The sequence below is a fragment of the Elgaria multicarinata genome, chromosome 4 (genome assembly GCF_023053635.1).
Source record: "Elgaria multicarinata webbii isolate HBS135686 ecotype San Diego chromosome 4, rElgMul1.1.pri, whole genome shotgun sequence".
In the NCBI taxonomy this organism is placed as follows: domain Eukaryota; kingdom Metazoa; phylum Chordata; class Lepidosauria; order Squamata; family Anguidae; genus Elgaria; species Elgaria multicarinata.
The window spans coordinates 48,148,845-48,173,845 of NC_086174.1; the positions used below are offsets into that span (position 1 = coordinate 48,148,845).

Here is a 25,001-nt window from a genome sequence, read left to right on the forward strand (position 1 = left end):
TTCCTATATATTCCTACTGTGCCGTTACATTATCATCAGAGGCCCTGCTCTGTGTGTGGCAAGTGGCTTCTTGTGAGCAGGCCTTCTCAGTGGTAGCCCCCCAGTTATGCAATATCTTCCCCAGAGAGGTTTACCTAGTGCCTATCCTAATGTATTCTCAGTGTCTGGCAAATACCATTTTTATTCTTACAGGCTTGTTAATGGTTGTATATTATTGCTGCTTCATTTGTATTCTTAGTGGTCACTGCCTGTTATGTTTAAATCCCTGCTGGTTTTAAATAGGTGTGTGTATGTGTGTGTGTGTGTGTGTGTGTGTGTGTGTGTGTGTGTGTTGCTTTTGATATAGTTCTTATATAGGTGGACACTGAATGAATAAATAAATATGAATAAAGGGAGGTTTTGATTGCTACTAAGTGCTGGGACCCACCAGCATTTAATTAGCTGCACGTACATCCTGTCTGGCTTTTACCTTTCTTGATGAGATCAACCTTGGTTTCCATCTCAGAGTGTATCTCATGGACCCGATATTCTGTCTTGTCCTTCATGGAGTAATAACGGAAGAAGTCCTGCGAAGACATCAGAGCACAGAGCTTATGTTGGTGTGGAAGGTAAAAACTACCATCCATCACAAGAAGGTGGCAAATGTGTTGGATGGTGGGAACTCTTCTGAAACAAAAACAGAGACTCCTTTTGGCTTGACCATACTGGTGGATCACTGACGGTGGGACGAAGAGTCCTCCTTCTTTTGCAAAATGGTACCCACAGGTCAGGAATGCAAGGATGTTTCCCTCTTGCCCACTCCATCCATCCATCCCAATGCCTTCAGAGGCAAGAGAAGACTTACCAGACGAGGCAACATAATATAGGAGCCAATGGCCACCAGGATCACCACGCAGGCTGTGATAAAGTAACCAAAGGCACTGTCTTCCAATTCAGAGCCACCTGGAAGGGGTTTGGAGAGGAGCAGTCACTGGGGGAGCTTCCCTCCCACATTTAACCTAGAATGGAGCAGAGGCAGCCACCTGGCCCTCCCCGGAAATTGTGTTTCTATTAGCCTTGAGATTCCTCTTTTGAACCAGGCGCTGTCTAGTTCAAACCTTTGCACAAACATAGGTCCAATTATAGACGAATTCCCAGAATCCAGGCCACCACCACTGTGGATGCCTGCAGAGCCAAGAGGTCTGAAGGCACCACAACCTCTGCCCTTGCCCTTCACAGGGACCACATCAATCAGCAGAGGCAGGTAGATGAGGGGTTTTCTAAGCTGCAGCAACTATGCTGCAGAGAAGAGAAGGTCCCTTGGGCACCGCTTTCCTTTGCCGGAACCAATATCAAGGGTTCCTTCTGACTTGACTGTTCACCCTTCCACCCATCATGTATGTGGCCCAGGCTGCCCTGCTGAAAGGAGACGGGTGTTTGCGCAGCGACACTCCGTGGAAATAGAGAGGATTACTTACTGGCAATAGCGCAGATCATGGCCAGGGCTGCAAACGTCCCTGCAAGGCCCTGTCCGCTCATAATCGGTGCTGTGTAGCTGGCAGGGAGGAGCCCTGCGAGTCCAAAGAGGCTGCCCTGGAGAATGGCACCAAAAGCTGTCAGGAGAAAAGGCAGACAGAAGAGCTTTTGCAAGGCAAGGGCAGGCCCGTCTGGTGCAGAGGAAGGTGTCCCCACCCAGGGCTGAGGGACAAGAGACTGTCTCAATATGGGTTGTATCATCAGAGTCTGTACACCACATTCAGCAGTGCCTGGGAAGAACAGATGCTTCCACATGCGCTTACAGTACGTCCTGCTGGCAAAAGCTGGAGCTGTAAGGGCAATGCTCTTCCCACTTTGACACTATTTCTGCCCGGGCCCTTCCCCATTTCCTGCTGGGTGGGAATTTTTCCACTCTCCGAAAAGTACCGGGATGGATACAGTCTCACACAGTACAGCAGAGGTGGGCAGACTTTGGGCTTGCAAGAGCTACATTATTCTTCACTAGAAACCCAAGGTCCATAAAGTGGAGCCAGATGCAAAATAGCGGCTCAGGAAGGTGAACACATAATTAGGGAACAAGGTGCTGCTAACCATACTCAATCCAGGAATTCGTTCTCAGTACCAGAACTGAAACTTGCATGCAAATCCTTTCATAATCAAATCTATTCCTGTTTTCTCCCTAGCTTTCTTGAGTTCAGCAGCCTAATTTAGGAATGGGGGGGATTTGTTGTTGTTGTTTCTAATGTTAAACCACTGAGAGTCAGAAATTGTAGATGATATTTTGCAAATCATCGATATATATACTAGTAGATCCCAATTTGCCTTCTGCCCACCCCTGGAGTAGAGTTCTGAGTACTCATCTCCTAGAAGCGGACAATTCTAAAACTACCTTTTCTCAGAATTTTGGTGATGGTGAAGGGTGTATGTGAAATGATTAGTTAAACACAAACAACCCAGAAAGAGAACGCATAGTTTGTTGTTGGGTTGTCAGTGCTGGATGGGTTGTTTAAACCACGTGTGTGAACTCAGAACTGTGGGTTGTTCATGGGTTATTTTGCCAGGTTACAGAGGCGGCAGCAAGAGCGGTTAAAAAACCAAAAATCTCCAGCTATTTGAGATACAGGGAGGGAGCGGTGAAGGAGGAGGGAAACAACCCTGGGATTGAGAAAACAAAGCATGGTTTGTTCAGTCAACTTCCAGACTAACCTTGTATTGGGAAACAAACCATGGGTTAAATAAACTATGGGTTAACCAGGCCAATGTGTATGTATGAATCTCCCTCCCACCCATACCAAGGCCACCTTACAATAGATCCCCACTTACAATTGATGAAGACAATCTTGACCATGGTAACAATGAAGAAAGGCAAAGGCTCCATGGAGATCTTGACTAAGATAGCAGTTATCATGAAGACCAAGAAGATGGCAGCCAGGCTGCATAGGATCCGTACCTGCTGAGGGATCCTAACAAGTGGAAAGGGATGGAGAGAAAAATAAAATAAAACCTCACTGTAGAAAACCAAAAAACCCACAGAGTTGTCAAAAACCTCTTCATGTGAAAGGATGGGCTATTTGCAGATCTAACAGAATTCAGAAAACGTGGCTCCCATTTCAATTCTGAAAGCATAATGAAACCTATTTAGTACTACTGAGGTGAATGAACTAAGGGGTTTGGTAGCCTCTATTTACATATAAAAACACCATCCAGCATGATCCATGTTGAATCAGTGAGTACTATTGCAGAGAATAGTTCTTATGGGCCTAGGAGGTCTGGGTGCAAATCCTTACTCAGTCAAGGTGAACCAGTGCTGACAAGTATTTATCTCCCCATTTCAGTTCCCTTTTATGTAAAACTGCAACAATGACTACCTACATCACAAGGCTGAAATCAATAAAGACAAGCAAATAACAGTGCTAATTTATTTATGATACCCTTGTTAGTATATAATTTTTACATTTAAATAAGGTGCGCCTACAACTTTGCTAAGTCACTTGTACAACGGGAAAACCAAAGGGGTATTGGGAGCTCTCATGACGCTCTTGAATTAGCTCATCTTGGCAGGGACGGAAAGGAGAGACTCCTTTCCGTTGAGAAGGCTCAGGTTGGCCTGGCCTGGATGCTACCAAACTATTGGGCTTGTGGGGGAATAGGGACAAAGTAGGAAGGAGAAGCGTGTGGGGCTCTTTTTTGGAGAAGATCATCTCACCTCTGGTGGATGAAGGAGTTGAGGCAGGTGAAGACGAGTAGAGGCAGCATGGCGCAGAGCGTCATCATGTTGTCGAATATGGATTGCAGGTATGAGGGGTGAGGTTTCTCATTTCCTGTAATGTTCACGTTAGCATGGCTGGTGTGGGAATCCTGCAGGTGATTAGATGGCAGGTAGAATCTGTCAGATGCTTTATGCGCAAATGGGCGCAAACTACAGAAAGTTGGTTGCACAAGTCCCACTGAAACAAAAGGGACTACAGTGTTTTGAACAAGGGTCAACACAGTGTTCCTGTGTCTTTTACTCTGGTCTTGCACGTAATCAAAGACTCTGGCTATAGCAGATCATCTTGCCAGAATTTCTGAAATGTTTGATACATGTGGCACAATTTTTCAGGAATAAAATGAAAGGCAACCTTTGTTCTTGTTTCTACCTATCTGTCTGCCCATCTACCTATCTCGTTCCTTATCCCTTTCTCAGCAGCATCCTTCCTGCAACAGTCAGATAGCCTCTCAGCATCCTGTCCTCCCATTTGCCAAGTCAGTCAGGGCTCAGGAGCTGGACTGTGCTTTCTGGGCAGTGATGATGCTTCTGTAATTTGTCATATCTCAGTTACAACGCAGGCAGCATCAGGGAACCCTGCTGCATTTCTACTCCCTCAGGATCTGGGAGGGTGCTGTTGCACTCCATGTCCTGCTTGTGAGCTTCCCGTGGTCAGCTAATTGGCCACTGTGTGAACAGAACTCCGGACTAGATGGACCCTTGGACTGATCCAGCAGGGCTCTTCTTATGTTCTTAGGATGTTGTCACTGACTATATATGGGCATCAGTGTTGCCTCAGGCATTCCCACTCCAATGGGCATAAAGTAGTGGATACATTCAAGGTACAGCTTAGGTTTTCAAGGCACACTTCAATCCGTCTCGCAGCAGGCTCATGTGCCTTGGCACAAGGTTACTGATCTAGGCCAATCCCCTGCCCTGATGAAGGCATCCAGCCCCAAACACATCTCCGACACCCTAATTGCTCACACATCCCCTGAACTTACATTAGCGGATATGAATTTCTCCATCCCTGTGACATTCATGTTGGCTGAACTGAGGGAGGGATCGTCCTTCAGGCGGCTGTTAAAGTACTGCAGAGAGTGGGCACAGAAGCGAGGGGGACAACGTGAAGCAAACCAACTCTGAGGTCAAGCAGTTGACTGCATTTTGCCAAGTTTCGCATAGAATAGGGCTTTGCCCCTCCCACTGTTATCGACACAATCACAGCACTGCCCCGAATTCCTGATCTCACAAATGCTTTCCACTTAAACTGCCCGGCCTTCCTTCATAGCCTCACTGTTGCACTTCTCCAACCCCTTCGATCTTTCAGCAGTTAGGATGTGGGAAGAATTTTTGGGATGCCAGTTGCACATGGCTAATGGGTGCACACCAGAGAAAGCTGGTTGCAATTACATGCCCCTGAAATTGAAGGGGCTACTAAGAACCATTTTGGTGCAATGACTGAAGTGATCCAGCATGGCTCTTCTTACGTTCTTATGATTTAGAGTTCACTACCCTCGATGGCCTTGTAGGCCCCTTCCAACTCTGCTATTCTATGATTCTATCAGGAGATTCTGGTGCATTTTTACTTCCTCCCTCAGGAAGATGCCACTGACCATATATGGACAGTAGCCTTGGGCCTCCTCACTCCAGTGAGTGTAGAGTGGTGGTTACATCTCAAGGTAGCTTAGCTTACCCTTAATTTCTCAAGGCACATTTCAACCCCTCTTGCAGCATGCTAGTGTGCCTTGGCGCACGGTTTGGGAATCATTGACCTGGGGCACTCCCTTGTCCCAATCACTAAACACATCTCCAACACACAAGTTGCACACACCTCCTCTGAACTTACCATTGTAGCTGTCATGAAAAAATTCCATGGCAAAAGTGTCCCAAGGCCGAGAATGAAAAAGATAAGCCAAACAGCCTTATACCTGCAAAGAACAGGGGCAATTAATGGGGACAAAGCTGGAGTCCAAGAAGGAGGATGATTTGTTACTTATTCATTTATTCATGGCATTTACAAACTGCCCATAATATATATCCCTGGGTGGTTTACAATACAAATTAAAAACAAAGACACAATAAAATCAGAAAGAAGTGCAAATATAAAAAACACCAAAAGCACTTTTAAAAACATCAGAGTAAATTACACAGTAAACCTACCAGTGTTTTAAAAGGAAATCAAAATGTCTGGGAGAACAGAAATGTTTTTGTTCAGGCCCTAGAAGAGTTGTAGTCAAGCAACATCTGGAGGGCCACATGGTCCCCACCCCTGCAGTAAAATGTCTTGATAGCATAGCAGGTTGATGTGGGTGTAGGAGTCCCTTGGATGTCAAGAATCGGGATTAGTGACCCCTGCTGCAGTGCTAGAATCAGAGACCTCAAAGTGGAGCAAGAGGCTGATCTCGGCCATTGCCAACACAAAATGTGGGGCATGTGCTCTGCCAGCCGACTCTTTTCTGTAGACAGCACATGGCAGGATCTTCCAAGTAGGTTATAAGTGGAGATGTCCAGGTGTGGAAAAAGAATCAGAAAAAATTCCAGTGGAAAAATAGGGCTGGGTGGGGGGAAACCCTCCTATGAAAAATTTTATCCTTTGGAATGATTAAATATTTTTTAAGCCAAGTTTCTACTCACTCAAAATGTGTAGTATGTACGACAATCTCCAGCATTATTGACTGATAATTCCTGTGTACATTGCAGACATATACAACATTCAAATCCAATATGCCTTTCTGCTCTTGGGCAGGGGTTGGCAACCTGTGACCCTCCAGATGTTGTGGCCTACAACTCCCATCAGCCCTAGCCTGAACAGCCAATGATAAGGGATGAGGGAAGTTGTAGGTCAAAACAGCTGAGGGCCACAAGTTGCCCACCCCTGTGCTAGAGCATGCCGCCATCTTCATGAGAGGAGTATACAAGGCCGTCAACTTCTATCTTTTTCCCTACTTCTGAGATGACAAAGCTAAAATATATGTGCTTAGGTAGCTTAGGGTGCAGCTGTTCGTAGAGGTGGTGTGGTGTAGTGGCTAAAGTGTTGGACTGGGAGTTGGGAGATCTGGGTTCTAATCCCCACTCAGCCATGGAAACCCACTGGGTGACTTTGGGCCAGTCACAGACTCTCAGCCCAGCCTACCTCACAGGGTTGTTGTTGTGAGGATAAAAATGGAAAGGAGGATTATGTATGCCGCCTTGGGTTCCTTGGAGGAAAAAAGGCAGGATATAAATGCAATAATAAATAAATAAATAAATACATTTCCCCTCCCCCCTCTCTCTAGTGATACGTATATGTGCAATTGCCTTTGCATAAAACTAAGGCGTTCATACTTTTGAGGCTGCAATCCTATGTTTGCTTCCCTGGGATTAAGCTCCACTAAACAAAGCAGTTCTTAATTCTGAGTAAACACGTATCTGTAAATTTAATAAAATACTGCAGCACTAAAAATTGTATATGCTAAGTTATAAATAACACATTTTATGTTGTTAAAGCATAAGTTTAGATTTGACATGGGATAGAACTGATTTTCCTGGCCCTAATTTGTGTCCTTGAAGAGCACAACGTTCAGCAATCACCTCTCTGTTTTGGAAAACCAGACTCCCAGGAGGCGGCATCCCGCTGCAATGGGCTCCTGCCCCCTGGATGTGCCCTTCAGGCCTTATATGGCCTCAACTTGTGGGGCCCTATTAGGAGCTCATGCGTTGTATAAAACACTTTGATATTTATTTACAATCTTTACAGACACGGTGATGTAAATTCAGTATTACTCTCCTTTCACTGCCGCCATACCCTTCCAATTTGATTTGTGAGCTTGCAGGGGGACATGAGTTGGCCTCGTACACAAGCAATTCCTGTGCTTCAGGGCTGGGAAATCTCTTTCAGCTCAAGGGGCCATTTCAATTTCAGAGAAGCTCTTGGGGGCTGCATGCAAGTGGCAGGCACAAAGGCAAAAGGCGTGGGTTCCCTTCAAAAAACAAAAACACCAGCATATTTTAGCTTAAAGCGCTTACTGCCAGTACTGTAGCCTTAGGAGAGGCATTTCAACCTTTTAGAAAAAGAAAAAGCAGATGATTGGCAGTCGGGGGAAAGGAGGTGGGGCCAGGGGAAGGAGGGATGGCCCACTGGGGTCCCTGGAGGGCCACATTTGGCCTGCGAGCCTGAGGTTCCCCACCCCTGCTGTACGTAGAAAACGTAGCAGTGGGGGAATGCCTGTGTAGCACCTGCCCCTATATAGAATCAACATCTTTCTTTCTGTCCCACTATGTCTGAGCCAGTGTGGTGTGATGGCTAAGATGTTGGACTGGGAGTCGGGAGAGCCAGGTTCTAGTTCCCACTTGGCCATGGAAACCCACTGGGTGACTTTGGGCCAGTCTCATACTCTCAGCCCAACCTACCGCAGAGGGTTGTTGTTGTGAGGATAACATGGAGAGGAGGAGGATTATGTATGCCGCTTTGGGTTCCTTAAGGAGGAAAAAAGGCGGGATATAAATGTAATAAATAAATAAATACCTGTCCTGGGGGCTACTGCCTGTCATTATGGCACCTGGGGCAAGCTTGTAGGACTCTCTTGAGTGTAGTAAATTCCCACTGCTTGATGTCACAGCTAGCTCCCTGTAGAGTCAAAGAAAAGAAAAACCAGTTAATGAGTGTTAGCAGAGAGCTAAGGGGAGCACAACTGCGTAGTTTGAAGGAAAATGTATTTCAGATTTTATTTGTTTTAGATGTTTCTAGTCCTCATGATCACAAGCATTAATATGCTGTTCCCTTGTTGACTTTTGGAAAGGTATATAATGATAAATGAAGATATATATATATATATATATATATATATATATATATATATATTGTACAGTTATTTTTTAAAAATGGTATTTGCTCGTGTATATTGGAACAGTGTTCTCAGCAGGGCTTGCTGTGGACCCGTCCCTTTAACTCTTTAAAGTTTCATCTTACTACCTGACCTGGATTTGATCCTTACGTACTTTCGTAAACTGCACATAACAGACTGATACCAGGCTGTTACACTTCCAGGCAAAACTCTGTATTCCCTTTCAGTGCCTTCCATCCCACATGCTCTACGGATCAAAAGCTCAGCATTGAATCAATAACAGGGGGAAAAGTGAGGTATAAAGTCTAAAAAGCTCTAAACAAATACAGCAATGGAAACATGAGTAAACAGAACCAAGAGTGGGGAAGGCCCAAGGTGGAGAAACCAGCACAAAGATGTCGAATCTGTGCTCAACAAGTGATCAGATAAGCTAAGTAGAGGTCAGGGAACAAAGTGGAGAAAAGCCACCATCTGACATGATATGACCTGGGAGAATAATCATCACGATGCAGCTAAGATAGATAAGTAGACACCAAATTCTCTTCCACCCTTGCAATATTTTTGGGTGAAGAGTTATGATGGAGATTTCTTCTAATCCATTTGTAGGTCTGAATCTGCCATTACTGTTCATAAATCCATGGTACTCACAGCCTATACACATCACAACGTTGTTACACTTTCCCATGCACAAGATGAAATCTGAGAACAGGAGGCATAGGGAGACAAGGGTCTGGCATTTTAAGGTATTTTTAATTTCTGCTCCTAACAAGATATAGCTGTTGTCCATTAGAACATAAGAATATGCTGGATCTGCACTCTGTTCACACAGTGGCCAACCAGCTATCCACCAGGAACCCACAAGCAGGACACAGGTGAAACAGCACCCTCCCGCCCATGTTTCCCAGCAACTGGTGTACATGGGCATGCTGCCTCTGATACTGGAGGTAGCAAGCACATAGCCATCAGGACTAGTAGCTACTGATAGCCTTCTCTTCCAGGAATTTATCCAACCCCCTTTTATTGGTAGCCATCCCATTCAACTTGATTTACTCCATCATTAAAAGTTGTTCAGAGAATTGTGTAAGTTGGATAACTTCTCATCTACCTTATCAAATCTTGAGATGCAGAAAGGCACCTCAGGAGATTATGAACAAGAGATTATGAAATCTATGATAATAAAGGGGGGATACCAAAATATTAGCTATGAAATGAGATTCTGCACTTGTGGTACAGGTAATATTGATAACCTTCCACATTGTGTGTGAATGTGTCCTTTTTATGCAGATGTAAGAGACAAACGCCTTCCCATTGTTCTTTACAATATTCATTTTTTTTCTGTCCCACAATATTTTTTTTTCATATTTCATAGGCTATAACCACATCTCCTCAGGTGGTGCACACACTAGCGATAGGTAATATGCAAATACCAGTTTTGCAAGAATGGATTTTAAATGGTTACATCTGAAAGCTGTTTGACTTCTATTTATGCCCAGCCCTATCTTGAGAATGTTTTAAAACATCTCTTACATGTAATCTATCTTACATGTTTTTATTACACTAGCAGAATGGACCCGGGTTTGCATGGGTGGGAATAGCCTTTAGGTTGATACACTGAAGCCTTCAAGCAAACTTACACAGCTGTCAGAGCTGGGCACATTGTGCCCACTCAGCTGAAGTGAAGCCACGCCCACTGACACCCCTCGGCACGGCCCCTGAGGAAAAAACATGCCAGTGGCAGTGGGCAAAATGGAATAACAGGCAGCGTTAGTGTCAGTTGGGAAAGTCCGTTATTGAGTAGATGCTTAGGCAGTTGTTTGGTAAGTAGGGATGGATGGATTCACCTCTGTCCCCACCACTGGGTGTTGCTGACTCCCACCCTCACCCCACCCCATAGCCGCCTGTGCCGCTGCACGGCCACTCGTCCCTTTATCGAGCCACCATTTTGCATAAAAATAGTGGCTCATTGTTCTTCGTAAAAAGGATAGTGGTTAGTGAGTTCACAAAAATTAGGTTAGGTTATTAGAACCATTCATTAGTATTCTTTATCAGATGAGTACTTGTTCTGGATGTAATTTGATACAGCAAAGCGTTCGAAGATATGCATCTGCCAGAGCTGGACACATGTATGCCTGGTGTAGCCCCTGGGAACAGCTCCGGCCATGACAACCCCCACAGCCCATTGAGGGAGGGGTCTGTCCACTACATTGCCCTGAGGGGGGAGGGCTGCCTAGCAGAAGAGGGGAGGCGCAGACATATAATTCTTTCCCTCACATTGCTTCCTCCTGGCTTCTAACTGTCTGAACTGCAGGGCTACGTCCTGGTTAAGAATATCTGCCTAAGTATGGTACTGCAGACTTCAACCTCACAGACACATTTAAATTAATTATAAGTAATGCATTTTAAGAACAAATAACCCTGAGGTGTATACACGTAAGGTCATCTTAGTCTGCATGGCAAGTTTCAGTTGTGTAGTTTTCATGGTCTTGGAAGACATACAAACAGTTACATGGAAGCAGAACCCTTTTAAAAAAATCGATTGACCAGGATTTTGTTTCAAGACAGTGAAAATTTTAACCCCTATACCCCCAAAACAATCCCAGATGGAGGTAGAACAAATCCTGAAAGTTTCAGAAAAATCGGATGTACGTTTTTTCTAGTCTATCAAGGACCTACAGACCAACACTTCCTTTTAAGAAGATAGAGAATAGGTATGCACTGCATTTCTGTGATTCTGGCAAGGCTTGTGCAATAAATACATATTTCATTTTATTATGGCATTTTTAGTGTACAAAGTGCTTTCCAGCCTTTATCTATCTCACCCTTATCTTGTTTATATGGCCCCATTAGCGGCTGTGCGTAATCTCTTCTTCCCCCTTCTTCTGCAAGAATAGCCAAGCCTCTCTTGGAACCAAGACTCCCATTGGCCTGATACAGTCCCACTAGAGATTCCAAGGCTATTGTTCTACTGCCTGACGAATGAGCACCTGTTACTCCTTTTCTTCAAGTAACCCAGACATCCCTCACCTCCTCCACCTAAATGCAATTTCTCTGCAAACACCAGCATTTTGTTGGAAAAATGGAAAGGATACTTTCAGCAAGTATCCTTGTTCCCATTTGCAATGTGATAGACTACAGTGGTGCAATGGTCACATTGGCCTGTACCCATGTCATCATAGGCAGCAATGGTATGCTTCTTTTCCTGTTCTACGCTATTTTTTAAAACTTTAAATGTTTCATTTTATAAAATAGGGGATGAACTTTTCTGCAAGTTAGCTTTCCCACAATTGTAATGTGTAATGCTACCCATGCTTATCTAAGTACTCCACGATAATGTGAGTAGGGTTTTCTTAAGCATCTGAACACTCTCTGTGGGAGAGAACACAAGTAGCCCTTTAAAATGTTACATGTGCTGAACACCCATGAGTCTATTTCTTATCCCAGCAGCAATGTCCCACCATTTTATTCTTTATGTTAAATAATTGTAGTTCTTTAAAACATTGGGTAGTATCCAAAATTAGTCTTACATAGAGTAGACCCATTGAAATGAACAAGATGTACGTTAGTCAAGACTAACTGATGATGATATTATTGTTGTTATTATTTTAGGCAGCCTTTCAGGGCAGGAGCCCTTCTAAATGTCACATTGTAGCCCTGAAATATACATCTCCTGTTGTTTGCTTGGGCTGTATCTACCACTAGTCCTAATTGGAGAATACCCATTGAAATGAATAGGACTTAAATTAGCCTAACATTGGAAACAGTAATTGTGTTTTAACCTGTTGGGTGTTTTATTGTGGTTTTAATTTTTGTGAACCGCCCAGAGAGCTTCGGCTATTGGGCGGTATAAAAATGTAATAAAATAAATAAATAAATAAATAAATAAACAAAAACAGACTTTTGGTTTTAAGCAGGCAATTTCATGCCCAGCCTCCCAACTCCCTGAGAAAACAGGCTATTACCCCAAGGCAAAAATATATTTCCCCCATCACTACCTTGCATTACATGAGTATGGTACAACACCCCACTGGTGCTAGATTTGGGCTGGTATTAGTAAAGTTCTAGGTATATATCCATTTTCCTCTATCTTGTGGAAACGACTTTCATTTTCAAGGAGAAGAAACGGCAGTCTTGGTATAGCAATGCAAAATGATACCACTGATCTCTTCCATGTCTCCAGCCCTAACATTCCTATATCTGAAGGTTGAAATTTCATAATTCTACAGGGCGTCAAGCAAAAAGTCAAGTCCCTCGGAAGCCAAAGAATGTTTCCCCTTGCTTTAACTAGATGTAAACAATAATATATGCCATGAATCACACACAAGCCTTCAGGCACTCCTGCAGAAGGCAAAGGTTGTTGATAAACTTGAAATGTGATTGCATTTCAGGGGAAAGCAAAAGGGACACGGACACACTGTTTTTCAGCTTTCTTTTCTTTGCTAAAAGTACAGATCAAGGGTACCCAAAATCTGACTCAAACGTTTCTCATTTGTGAGTAAGCATTCTAAAAAAAAAAAGCCACAGGGAAACAGCATAAGGGCCAAAGCAGTTTCAAGGAACCGTAAACACTGTTTGGATGAGACATAGGGCTTTCACATGTTATTGAAAGGATTTCATAGTAGGCACCACCAAGTGTTTCTGGACATGTATTTAAATGGAAAACCATAGTGTCGGAACCACACCACCCAGAGATATAGGTGCAGCATCCCCATGACAGATCCTGTGAATGTATACCAGTTGAAAAATATGCGGCCATGCTCATGGGAATTACTGCCAGGAAATTGCATCCATATCCGTGAACAGTCAGGCTGTATGTTTTTATGCAAAAGTACTAACCAAAGGCAGTTGGCGGAACTATCTAGAGCCCCTTCTGTAACTTGGGAGCTGGCATTTAATTTACCCAGCCTGGTTCTGATGCTTTTCCCTCTTTGACTGCTTCATATATTCCAGTGTGTTCCTCTAAAATCAGATCCTACGGTATCTCTCGTTCCGCACTCTCTCAAACATTGCTTCAAGCTATACTTGTATGTGTATATTGTATGTTTTTGTGGGTTTTAATTTTTGTATATTGTTTTTAAGTATCTTAATATTATGCAAAGCGCCCAGAGAGCTTCGGCTATAGGGCGGTATACAAATGCTAATGCTAATAATAATAATAATAATAATAATAATAATAATAAGTAGTAGTAGTAGTATTTCACAGGGGAAAACAATCAACCAGCCATCATGACCTGACCAGCTTATGAGCATAACACCCCATGACCCCATGACTGCTAAGAGTGTTTCTCCACTCTATCTACAATGCTGCCCCCACCTCCGTTGCAGAAAGAGATTCCAAATGCAGACCAAGCACAAGCGGACTTCTGTTTCACAGTCACACTAGCTAATGAGATGAACAGACGCAGATGAGAAACTGTAAAAAATGGTAACTGTAAAAAAATGTTCTGTCAGAGCATGCTACAAACGGGGGCTGATCAAAACTTATAGCACAGAGAAAAGTTTGCAAAAGGCTCTTCCTTTGCTATGTTGTTTGCAAACATCAGCACACCTGTGCCTTAAACGGAGCACACATGAGAAAAGCAAACACTGCACGTACCTGAGTATAGACAGCTGGTCGTGTCTCAGGTTGCTGAGCCTAATCCTGCGCTAGGAGGCATATATTTGAAGGAGGCAGGACTGTGCTCTGCCGTCCTCTTTTGGGGAGTGGCGGGGACCAAGCCCATGTCAAGAGTCACAGCAGCTGGAGGGCTTGTCCTGGCGTCTGCGGTCAGAGCAGTGTCCGGTTGCCACATCTGGTGGGTGGCTTGAGGTCACTGCTGAAGTAAGAAAATCAGATTTTCCAGACGGGACCGGAACTTCAGCCGCAGCAAAGGCTGCCAGGGATTATATGGGAATGGAGGAAGTGTGGTTCTGTCAGGAAGGATAAGCAGGGTTGCAGGATCAGCTGGGGCGGGGCGCGGGGGAGCTAGCCTTTGCTCATCCCTAATAGCCTCCTCTTCTCTCTTTCCCTATCAAAGAGGAGAGAAGCTGCATTTGCTACATGTGACTTGCGCTGCTCTGACGTGGCAAACCCCGTTCCCTTTTAGAAAGGCTTCTTTGCCCCTCTGCTTCGTTACACTCCTCGCCCCCAACTTGCACCTCTTCTACTGCCCCAGATTTCAACAAGGCCATGAGTGCGAAACTAAGTCACAGGCGAGAGGATAAAAAAACTCAAAATCATCATCAGCCACACAAGTGAAATAGTTCTGTGGGCATAAATCCAGAACCAAACCCTCTTTGGAAAGGGTGCCCATGGGTAAAAGGCAATAACAGACCTACACCATGTGCTCTTCCTGATTGCATTCGTCACACACCTCTGTAAAGTTTTTCCAAAGAAAGCTGTGTTTTGTTCATAAGAAATGAGGCAAAGTTAACAACCGGAGAGCGGGCTGTGGTGTGTGTGCGGTGGTGGTGGTGAGGGGGGAGGGATCCATTTTTTACAAGCAACGCTACAATAAACATGAGTAATCCAACTATCACAAGAGTAGGGTAAAATAAGCCAAGGGCACACAGCCCCCAGAATTCTGGTAGTTGTTCAATAGCAAATGGCTGTATACAATCCTGAACTTTTGGGTGACTCTACAAAATAACCAAGTAATTCGATAAGTCTTTAGAACAACAAACTATCCTCTTCGGAATTGGAAGTCAATGGATAGAGCCAGCTTTCTCAAACAATTCTGCAATCAGCAGCTGGGGGAAGCTGGTTCTCTTTCAGCAAAGGAGTTTGCAAAGCCCGTTTGCCAGTAAGTTAGTTTGTGGAAATTTATAGTGCTGTCATAACATCAATGTAGTAATTCTGGAACATTTGATTGGCCTTCCCGAGGCCATGCCTGGGCCTGTATGAAGAGGAACTACAAAACCCCTTGCAGGACCTTCAGGAGAATGGGGTATCAGGGGACTCCGGCAATCAGGGCCTTGTCCCTTCCCCAAACCAGTAAAAAATAACCATTTCTCTTCCCTAAACAACATATCAAAAATAGGTATCTTGCATGGAACAGATAACATTTTTCAAAGCATCAAAATGTTTTCTAGCTTCTCTTCTGAATAGGAAGCCAAAGAGAAGGAGAACATCAACAGTGCAGGAAGAAAAATGTTTTGATGTTCAGAAGCAATTCAGGATAGTAATGAACATCTCCTGGTATTTGTCCCCAACGTCTGGTATATCCTACTGGTTCCGTCATGGCTAAGAGCCACCAACAGATGCAACCCTGGCCTGGAGAGCTTACGTTTAAAGGCCCAGCTACACCATTACATGAGTAACGAGGCCCTGATGGCTACTTTTTGTAAAGTAAAATAGCTTTTGGAGAGGGCAAATTTGACCACAGAAATGTGAGTGTGTGCATGCATGTATGATTAGCCCTTGGCTCACTATCCATTGTTCTACTCCAAATTGCACTCCCAAGAGCTGTGGGGTTCTAGATGTGTGTTTCCCCACGAAATAGATGTTCACCCACAGAAAGCAGCAGGAAGGGAGGTAATCTGGAGTAAAAACATGGGTAGTTGGAAAAGTGGTGTGTGTGCATACTGTATATGTGTATTTATTTATTTAGAATATTTTTGGTTCATCACTTCACTCAATGACTGGTTCAGACAGCACGATAACCAATGGTGGTTTAAATAGTTGACGGTTGGTTGTTTAATCCACCTTGGTTATCGTGTTGTATAGAGGGAGTTTTTAACCAACGGATGGTTATTTGGCTGAAATAACCAATGCAAATAACAGACACTGTGCAGAGTTGGCTATTTGAACCACCATTGGTTATCGTGTTGTGTGGAGGGCACGTTGATTATTTCCTTGGCCATCGTTGGTTATTTCACCAGCCACAGAGTCACAAAGCAAGAGTGGTCAAGGCAGTAGCTGCCACTCTAGTCCAGCTGGCAGGATAGATTTTTGGCAGCAATAGCTGATGGGATACTAGTGGGAGGACCATGGAGGAGGAGAGAGGGCAGGGATGAGTGAGTCAACTCAGCATGGACGAATAGTCAACTCAAGGCTGATCCTAATCTATACCACGGTTGATTATTATCATGTTGCATGGGGAGTACCTCCTAGATAAACAACTGTCAAGTTATTACCATGCTGTTGACTATCGTGTGTCTGAACGCAGCCAATGACTGCTCCAGGCAATGGTGAATAAAAATACAAAGGTACATAAAAATACAAAAATTTGAAAACATATTTTAAAACCAAGGATTAAATTATAAAAACAGAGAGCAGCATTAACTATTAAAAGATCAGCATATATGTAATTATATCCATGGGTTGGATTCATGATCTGGCTTCCGTGGGCAGGAGTGCTCTGCCTCTGCCCAATTTGGGGGGTGTTCTTCTCCCCCTACATCATAGCTCCTCTTAATCTGCAGGATCCCCTGACCCTCTTGTAGCATTGTCAGAGATTTCAAACCAGGCAGAATGGAAACTGAGGCCACAGCTAGACCTAAGGTTTATCCTGGGATCATCCAGGGTTCACCCCTGCCTGAGCACTGGATCCCCTGTGTGTCACCTAGATGAACAGGTTTGACCCCTGGACGATCCAGGGATAAACCTTAGGCCTAGCTATGGCCTGAGACTTACTAAAACCTGTGTTTTTCTACATAGCCCTACCCTGGTTTCTGTTTCATGACCATGTTAGCCAATATGACCAGCAGACACAACCCAAGAACAGGCTTACTGGCAACAAGACACAACAATAATATAACATACTGTGACACTATCCTAGAGATGTTGTGTTTTATAGGCCAGCCTTCCCCAACTTGATGCCCTCCAGATGTTTTGGGTTTCAACTCCCACCAAACCTAGCTAACATGGCCAATGGTCAGGAATGCTGGGAGATGTAGTCCAAAACATCTGGGCCCCCCGCAAAGTTGGGAAAGACTGCTGCAGACCATCTCATCAGATGAAGGAGGTGAATTGTATAAAACGCTAGATATTTATTATGAGGACAACATTTAGCTGATTACTCAGTGACATAAAAAAGAACCCCTTATCAAGCAGACAACCGTACCTTTAATTTTACATTATTTTTAACATAGATAACAGGTGTATAACCTCAGGCCCAGGGGCCAAATCCAGCCTGCCCAGATTGCCATGGCTTTCCCCCCCCAACTACTGATTGGGGGGGGGGAAACATTTGTGTTTTTGTGCAGTGTTTTTGTGTAGTGTTTTTCCCCTGCTAAAGGTTGAAATGCCTCACCTAAGGCAGTAAGGGGTTTAAGTAACTTTCTCTAGTGTTTCTAGGGTTTTGACCCTGACACTTTTCCCTTTGGCCCCGGCATGCAGTCCCTGAGTGCTTCTCTTAAATGGAGCGCTGCCATTGGGCTGAAAGAGGGTTTGCATTCCTGATACTTATAAAAGCTGCAGGCGTTAGATGAAACTTTGGACAAGGCATTCCCTCTTCTCTCACGTAAGCCTCTGCTAAGATTGTGCTTGTTGCAACACCATTAAAAAACAAGGGTTTTGTCTTTGAAAACAATCATTTCAATCATACGCAGATTCAGTCTGCAAATTAATCAACTAACATATTTTAACTCATGCACCTAATTGACTAAGCTTTCTATAATCAGGTGACAGTCCTAGCAGTGTCACACACAGGGGATGAGGTACACCAGAAGACAAATCAAGGTAGCAAGGTAAGAAGCAGCAGTGAATCCTGTACACATCTACTCAAGAGAAATTCCCACTAAGTTCAATGAAGCTTGTTCCCAGGTAAAGTGGGTACAGTACTGCAGCTAAAGACTGCCCAAAAAAGAAGAAGGGAAGAAATGTCATTGTCAGCTAGTGAGCTAGGGGTGAAAATCATTGGCATGAAGATAATAAAAATTGACATAGTTAGAACACTACCCTTACTATTGTGCCTTACTTCAGGAGTAAGCAGAAAGTAGATCTCTAGAAGTTTTGGCTCAGTGTTCCTGACCGTTGACCTTGCTGGCTGGAGCTTCTGGGAGTTGATGTCCAAATTGTCTGGAGATGTACCTTCAGCCCATCCTGGCCTTACTTGAACTTACTATGTTCACCCCTTATGCCCACCCCTGCCTTACTATGAACTTACTATTATTACTAATCCATAAATTACTTGACAGCTAAGGTAACAAAGCAGCTTTAAATTGTGAGCTGGAAGGGAATGGCAGTGCCACCACCAGAAGAAGACGGGAAAGCTGAACTCCTGACCAATGTGCAGCAAATTTATTAAAAACAGCACCTCAAAATGAGTGAGAATCAACAAAACCATGAACCATGCAACAGAGTTCTGAAAACGTACTTCGGTTTGCAAAGCAGCCTTAAAAGTTCTAGTCAGTTGGATGAGGAAGAAGGCCCAAATCTGATGTGCAAGAACCCAAGAACAACTAAAGAGGGAGTTTAAGGCAGCCATTACAGCTCAGACTAAGTAGCTCGAGCAAGATTTAACAACATTATGGGCTGCTATAATCAAACCCCTCAAGATCACATATTCGGGCTAATGGAAAAGCTGGACAATATGAACAAAACTGGAGATGAAGCACTTGAATTAGGAATCAAACATCTCTATCAAAGAGGGGAAAATCTTAATACAGACCTGCTCAGTGTAGAAGTCCTGGAAAATCAGAACAGAGGCCCCAACATGATTATCCAAGGGATCCAAGAATCCCGGGAAAAGCAAGTTCTAATAACCTTCCTGACAAAATGGTTTTCAAAACTCTTTCCAGAAAGTGAGCCTGACAACAGAGAACATGCTCATAGATTTCTAGCTCCCAAATGATAAGCAGGAGGAAATCCTAGAGACATCATAAAATACAACATACTCCACATTGCAAGAAAACACAAATCCATTGAGTATTAGGGGGAACAGGTTATGTTCTTCCAAGATCTGTGGCCAGAGACACTATGAACTAGAAAATCGTTTAGGTACTTTACCAAACAACTAAGAGAAGCTGGCATCCAGTCACACTTGGGATTTCCATTCAGAATCATTGTTATGCCAGATTAGGGTGACCATATGAAAAGAAACAGGAGTCCTGTCCTCCTTTTCATATGGTCACCCTATGCCAGACGACACAAAGCATGTATTATATACCCACCGTGAAGTACAAACACTACTAGCACTCTTTGGTCTTGATCCCAGAGAAGATGGATCCTAATTCAGACGAGGATGGAAATACGGATAATGAAACCAGACGTAATCCTTACAGTTGATTACCTGGGGCAGGGGGGGAGAGAAAAAGAAATTTCCAGTCAGAAATGGTTTCCTGTTCAGGGAGCAACAGGTCTCTGACACCTCCCTGATTTAAACTAAATGAGAGAGGCAAGAAACAAAGAACAACAGAAAAGATCTTATAAAACTGTAAGACTGGAATTAAAATCTATATAATTAGTGGAGAAAGGAAAGGTTTACAAAAACTGGTTAGGTTAGTAAGAGGATGTCATAAGAAAAACTTATTGGCATTAATATGTGATGAGGACAATTTTTAACCCTGGGCTGCAATCCTATACATACTTACCTGCAAGTAAGCTCCATAGAAAACAATGAGACTTACTTCTGAATAGATATGCATATGAGTGCAGTGTTAATAAAGCTTATTTTGTGTCATTTTAAATGACTTGACCTATAGATAAACAGAGAATCCAGTACCATGCATTCAACAAGCAGGCTAAAACAGTCTTGTTTTAGTATTGAAATCAGCTCAAAGCAGGTTACTAAAATCAAGCAGTTATTTAATATGGGCTTTTTTTTTTTTTAAAAAAAAAAAGCTATCTTACAACCCCAGCCCCCAGCCCTGAACCCTGCTTTCTCAAATTCACTGGTATCCAGAATGTTTCTGAGATAAAGAAGAACCAATGTTTTGATAGAACCTTCAAAAGGATGCCCAAACACCCAGAAAATTACTGGACTTTCCTGTCTCTTTTCCCTTCCTTCATCTTGTTTTTAACCTGTTAAGTACACATCTCTGCTCTGCCTCTTTTGATGTCCTTCTGCAAGAGGAGATACTATGATACGAAGAGCACAACAACCCTCCATTTCTGGGGATAAACACAGAGGGAGAAGACAAAGAAGAATTTGACTGCAGATGTGTCATAATTTGTAACCAGAAGTTTCTTTTATTTGGCACTAAGGTGTTTTTTTTAAATCTGATGTAATCAGGCCTGGTCTATGCATTACCTAGCCTTCCCCAATCTGGTGCCCTTCGGATGTAGATGAAGTACAACTCCTACAGTCCTTAGCCAGCATGGGGAAGACTGCTCTACCACCCTATGGAGCAGCTCCACATGGAGTCTTCCCCTGCTGTCACCGGCCAAAATGTGCGTCAGAAAACAAAAGCAAAAAGGAGTGATTGGTGGTAACTAGGGATGGGGGAGCAATTTGTTCAGTTCCCATTTTAATGCAAACCTACCTAATTTCATACTTTAGAATCGCTGTGCGAACTGAACTAAAGATATCCTTCAAACCTTGCATTTTAAAAAATATTTTGTAATGGAGCTTTTCAAGCAAAAAATGCTTACAAAAATGTGCACACTAAAGAAAATAATGTTCAAATATGCATTATATTAGGGGAAATGCTTACAAAATGTGTGTAATGGGCAAAATGCATAGAAAAATTTCACATGGTCTCTGTGTAAGCCACTCTGTAGGCTCCTTCATTCTGAGTAGGGGTGATTAATGAGGGAAACATAGAAATGAACATTCCTTCTCTGCAATAGTCCCGAAGATGCGAAATGCTCCCTCCCTGACACCAGTCTGTTTTTGGTGTAGGCCACAGATCACAAAGCTCTCAGCAGAAGTTACAACCCTTTCTACTCCAGCTTTATTACCTGTTGTTCATTTCTAAAAGAAAAAAAGTGTCATGGTTCAACCCTCCCAGAAGTCACAGCTTCTGACTAAGGAGTCTTGTCTTGTGTAGAAGTAAGCTGTAATTACTGACTGTTGAGGGAAACACTCTATATGTTCAGAGGCACTCATCTTTATCATTCTTTCACAAGTTCCAGGGCAAAGATTTTGATATTAAAAACGAGTTCCAGGGCTGAACCCAATGTATGCCTCTGCTCATTTCAGGAAGGCATGAAGAATGAATATGGTGACCCATGGGGGAACACAGACATTTTGCTCTGCAATATAGCATCCATTCAGCTCTTCTTTCCCTCTTCCACATAAGCTGTTGCAGCTTCATTCACAAGCACTGGAATTACTTTTGGGAACTGCACGTGTAGCAAAAAACACCGAGATGAGTGGAAAGGGAGAGTACGTTCTGTACATCTCCCACTCTCTGTTATCTCAGTTGTCACATGGCTTGGGGAGAAGGTGTGAAGCTAGGCTTTCATGGGTTGGGATGTGCCTTGGACTTTTCCCACTATCTCACAAGTGCAATCTTAGATAAGAGAATATCCCTTGAACACTGTCCAGAAGAAGGGATATAATTTCCATCCATTTTAGAATGTAAGAAGAGCCTTGTAATATCAGACCAAAGGTATCAATCTAATCCAGCATTCTGTTCCCACATTGGCCAATCAGATGCCCATGGTAATCCCACAAGCAAGACGTGAGCACAATAGCACCCTCTCCACCTGTGTTCCCCAGCAACTCGTACACTGCTTCTGCTATTGATGGTCGTATACAGCTATAAATAGTAGCTATTGATAGTCTTATTCTCCATGAATCTGTGTAATCTCCTTTTAAAACCATCCAAAACAGTGGACACCACCACATCTTGTGGTAACAAATTCCAGTTTAACTGTGCAATGAATCACCATAACAGGAAATGATGGTTAAATGATATCACATTCACTATAACACTATAGTATGTGCTCTTGTGAGTACTTATTCATCCACCCTCATCCCTCTGCTCCACAGGTTTGAAATTACTACACAAGCAATTAATGCAAGAATACAAGTGTACCCTGATTCCCCAGTTTTAATCCATTAAAACTGGTTCCAAGGAGGCTATAGTACTGGCAAAACACAATGAACAAAAGGGCGGTCAAAACCAGGTGTTTGAATTAAAATCCAGAGTGGTCCATAGTACGTTGCCCTGAGTTCAGGATATTCAAATGACAAGGCTTACATTGTGCAAGAAAACATGACCCACTTAGGTTGTATTTTAATGTAAAAATAACTTTTATTGTAAATGCGTACAGAATTAGACTTTCCTTTACCCCTTTTCCTTCTTCTTATATACAGTGATGGCACTACATAAAAAAAAAATATTGTTACACCAGCTGCCTTGATTACTGACCCATCATAATACGTCATATTCCCTTTGAGGGCAAAGCAGGGCCAATTTACATGGCTAATTAACTCCATGCCTGTTTTACAAACACTACTTGCTTGTGCTGTACTTGCTAGACTGAGCTTTTAGGCATCTAAACTCATTTCCCTGTAACGAAGATGTAAACCTAAGGCTCCCAGCAGATTACACTCCTCCAAATGAAGGCAAATTTGAGCCTCCAACTGTACACTTTTTGCAGGAGGCAGCAGGCAAAGCACAAACCCAGTGAAGATTCTACCCTGTAATCCTCGAATGGGCCCCATCAAGCAAAATGCCAGAATGAAGTGAGACTCCCCTTGGAACGGACCAGCCGATATGCCGCCAATATCCACAAGACTAATGGGCTGCTTGGATCCTTTTCTCAAGCCCCGAGCATATATACAATTGTCCATCAGAAGGAAAATCCTGCACAGAACTTTTCAGCGGCTGAAATTCATTACACCTGTAATGGCCTTTCTTACTACCATCAAAGCAAGCACTTGTACCTGGCCCCGTGTGCCCCTTATCCTGCCTCTTGCAAACACTGGGGGGAATGGGCCAATTGGCCAAATCTCAGCTTCAGATCCCAGATCATGCAGCTAGAAAGAACAGCCTCAAGTTACAGGAAGCCAGATTCCGGCTGGACATCAGGAAAAACTTCCTGTTAGAGCACTACTGTAAGGAAGGGGTTAAGCGTACTCAGAATTACTGTTTTTAGCAATTCATTCTTGTTCATTGTCTGTTATAGAATTGCAGAAGTACCGCTTATCTGTCCACCTGGCCGTAGGCGGGAAGCCATCTCCTGGCTCCGTTGAGGCGAGGGAAGTGACCTTGGGGCAATTTGCAACTGTAAAAGAGAAACTGGCCCTTCCGGAGGGAGGGGGAGGAGTAGAATAATGAGGGGCCTTAAAAAGTCTACCAAATCTGAAGCCAGTGCCTGAGCTGAAGGACACCTGGCTGCGGGGAAGTATATTCTGTAACAAATGTTTTAGTTTGCTGGTATGGGGTTCGGGGTTTATGTATCTATTTTAGTAGCTAATCTGATGTAAATGCTTGCCTCTTACCCTTCCTATTTCAATAAAGGATTGGGCTTAACCCTTTCAAATTGAGAGCTGTGTGCTTTATTCCAAGATCTGTGCAAAATCCAGTGGGCAGCCGGTTTGGCTGAGTGTGGTTTCCTTTACAACTACGACAATGGAATCAGTTACCTAGGGAGGTTGTGGGCTCTCCCACACTAGAGGCATTCAAGAGGCAGCTGGACAACCATCGGTCAGATATGCTTTAGGGTGGATTCCTGCATTGAGCGGGGGGGGGGGGTTTGGACTCGATGGCCTTATAGGCCCCTTCCAACTCTACTATTCTATGATTCTATGAAAAGTGTTGTGTGAACTCAGCCATACTCAGAACACAGGTGAGGTCTCTGTTTTATACATCCCTTAGGCCAGGGGTGGGCAGAAGGTAGATCTTCAAATGTTTTGGTCTTCACCTCCCTGAAGTCATTGCTAGTGTGGTCAATGGTCAGGAGTTGAAATCCAAAACATCTGGAGATCTATTTTCTACCCATCCCTGACTTAGGCTACATATGTTAAGAATTACAATAAAAAACAACAATCTAGGAATGAACCAAAAAGCAGCTATCTAAGCCAAATCACCTGCCTATGGCAGTTTGCCTAAGATGGATAATCAGCAGGGGGCCCCTTTCTGAGAACATGGCCAGCAAAAAAAGCTGTGATAAGACTAGGTTTTACATAACATCTTTTCTACGGAGTCATAACCCTGAAGAGCTTAAAGGTGGCTCACTCAAGATTAGTTATTGCTGATCAACACCCCCTTGACACTCTTTAACCACCGTCTCAGTCAAATTCAACCAAGGTTTCAAATGGGAGGATTTGGGGACATGCTTTCTATGGGTGGAAATCCTAAACTGTGCTGTTAAATGTGGGTAATAGGCATAGTAATAGATACAGCTGCTTTTTGGTTTGTTTACGTCTTGATTCTACACAGAAATAGAATGCCTGAATAGGACTATTAAAGGGCCAATTCTAAGCATGCTAAGACAGGGAAAAATCCTATGTAGGACTTTTTTCTGTCTCAACATACGTAGGATTGCCCCCCAAACTGCCTTATACTGAATCCAGTAATTCATTCGACCAGGGGTGGAGAAGCTCAGATCCAGGAGCCATATCCAGCTCTTTTGGGGT

At 43.5% G+C, this 25,001-nt stretch overlaps 1 protein-coding gene across 4 annotated transcripts in view; it reads right to left on the bottom strand.

Moving 5' to 3' along the window:
• Positions 1 to 25,001, bottom strand: part of SLC29A1 (solute carrier family 29 member 1 (Augustine blood group)) — a 71,817-nt gene that overhangs the window by 11,238 nt on the left and 35,578 nt on the right. For 2 of the 4 annotated variants that reach the window (XM_063124205.1, XM_063124206.1), the window contains exons 2-10: positions 19,642 to 19,760; positions 8,232 to 8,333; positions 5,574 to 5,655; positions 4,729 to 4,815; positions 3,683 to 3,834; positions 2,800 to 2,939; positions 1,458 to 1,592; positions 845 to 942; positions 470 to 566 (exon numbers count right to left, since the gene is read on the bottom strand). In XM_063124205.1, coding sequence (XP_062980275.1) covers positions 470 to 566; positions 845 to 942; positions 1,458 to 1,592; positions 2,800 to 2,939; positions 3,683 to 3,834; positions 4,729 to 4,815; positions 5,574 to 5,655; positions 8,232 to 8,257 — 817 coding nt within the window. In that variant the 5' untranslated portion in view covers positions 8,258 to 8,333; positions 19,642 to 19,760. Of the gene's footprint in view, positions 1 to 469; positions 567 to 844; positions 943 to 1,457; positions 1,593 to 2,799; positions 2,940 to 3,682; positions 3,835 to 4,728; positions 4,816 to 5,573; positions 5,656 to 8,231; positions 8,334 to 14,143; positions 14,339 to 19,641; positions 19,761 to 25,001 lie in introns of those variants that run through there. The other 2 variants (XM_063124207.1, XM_063124208.1) reach the window with 2 other exon arrangements.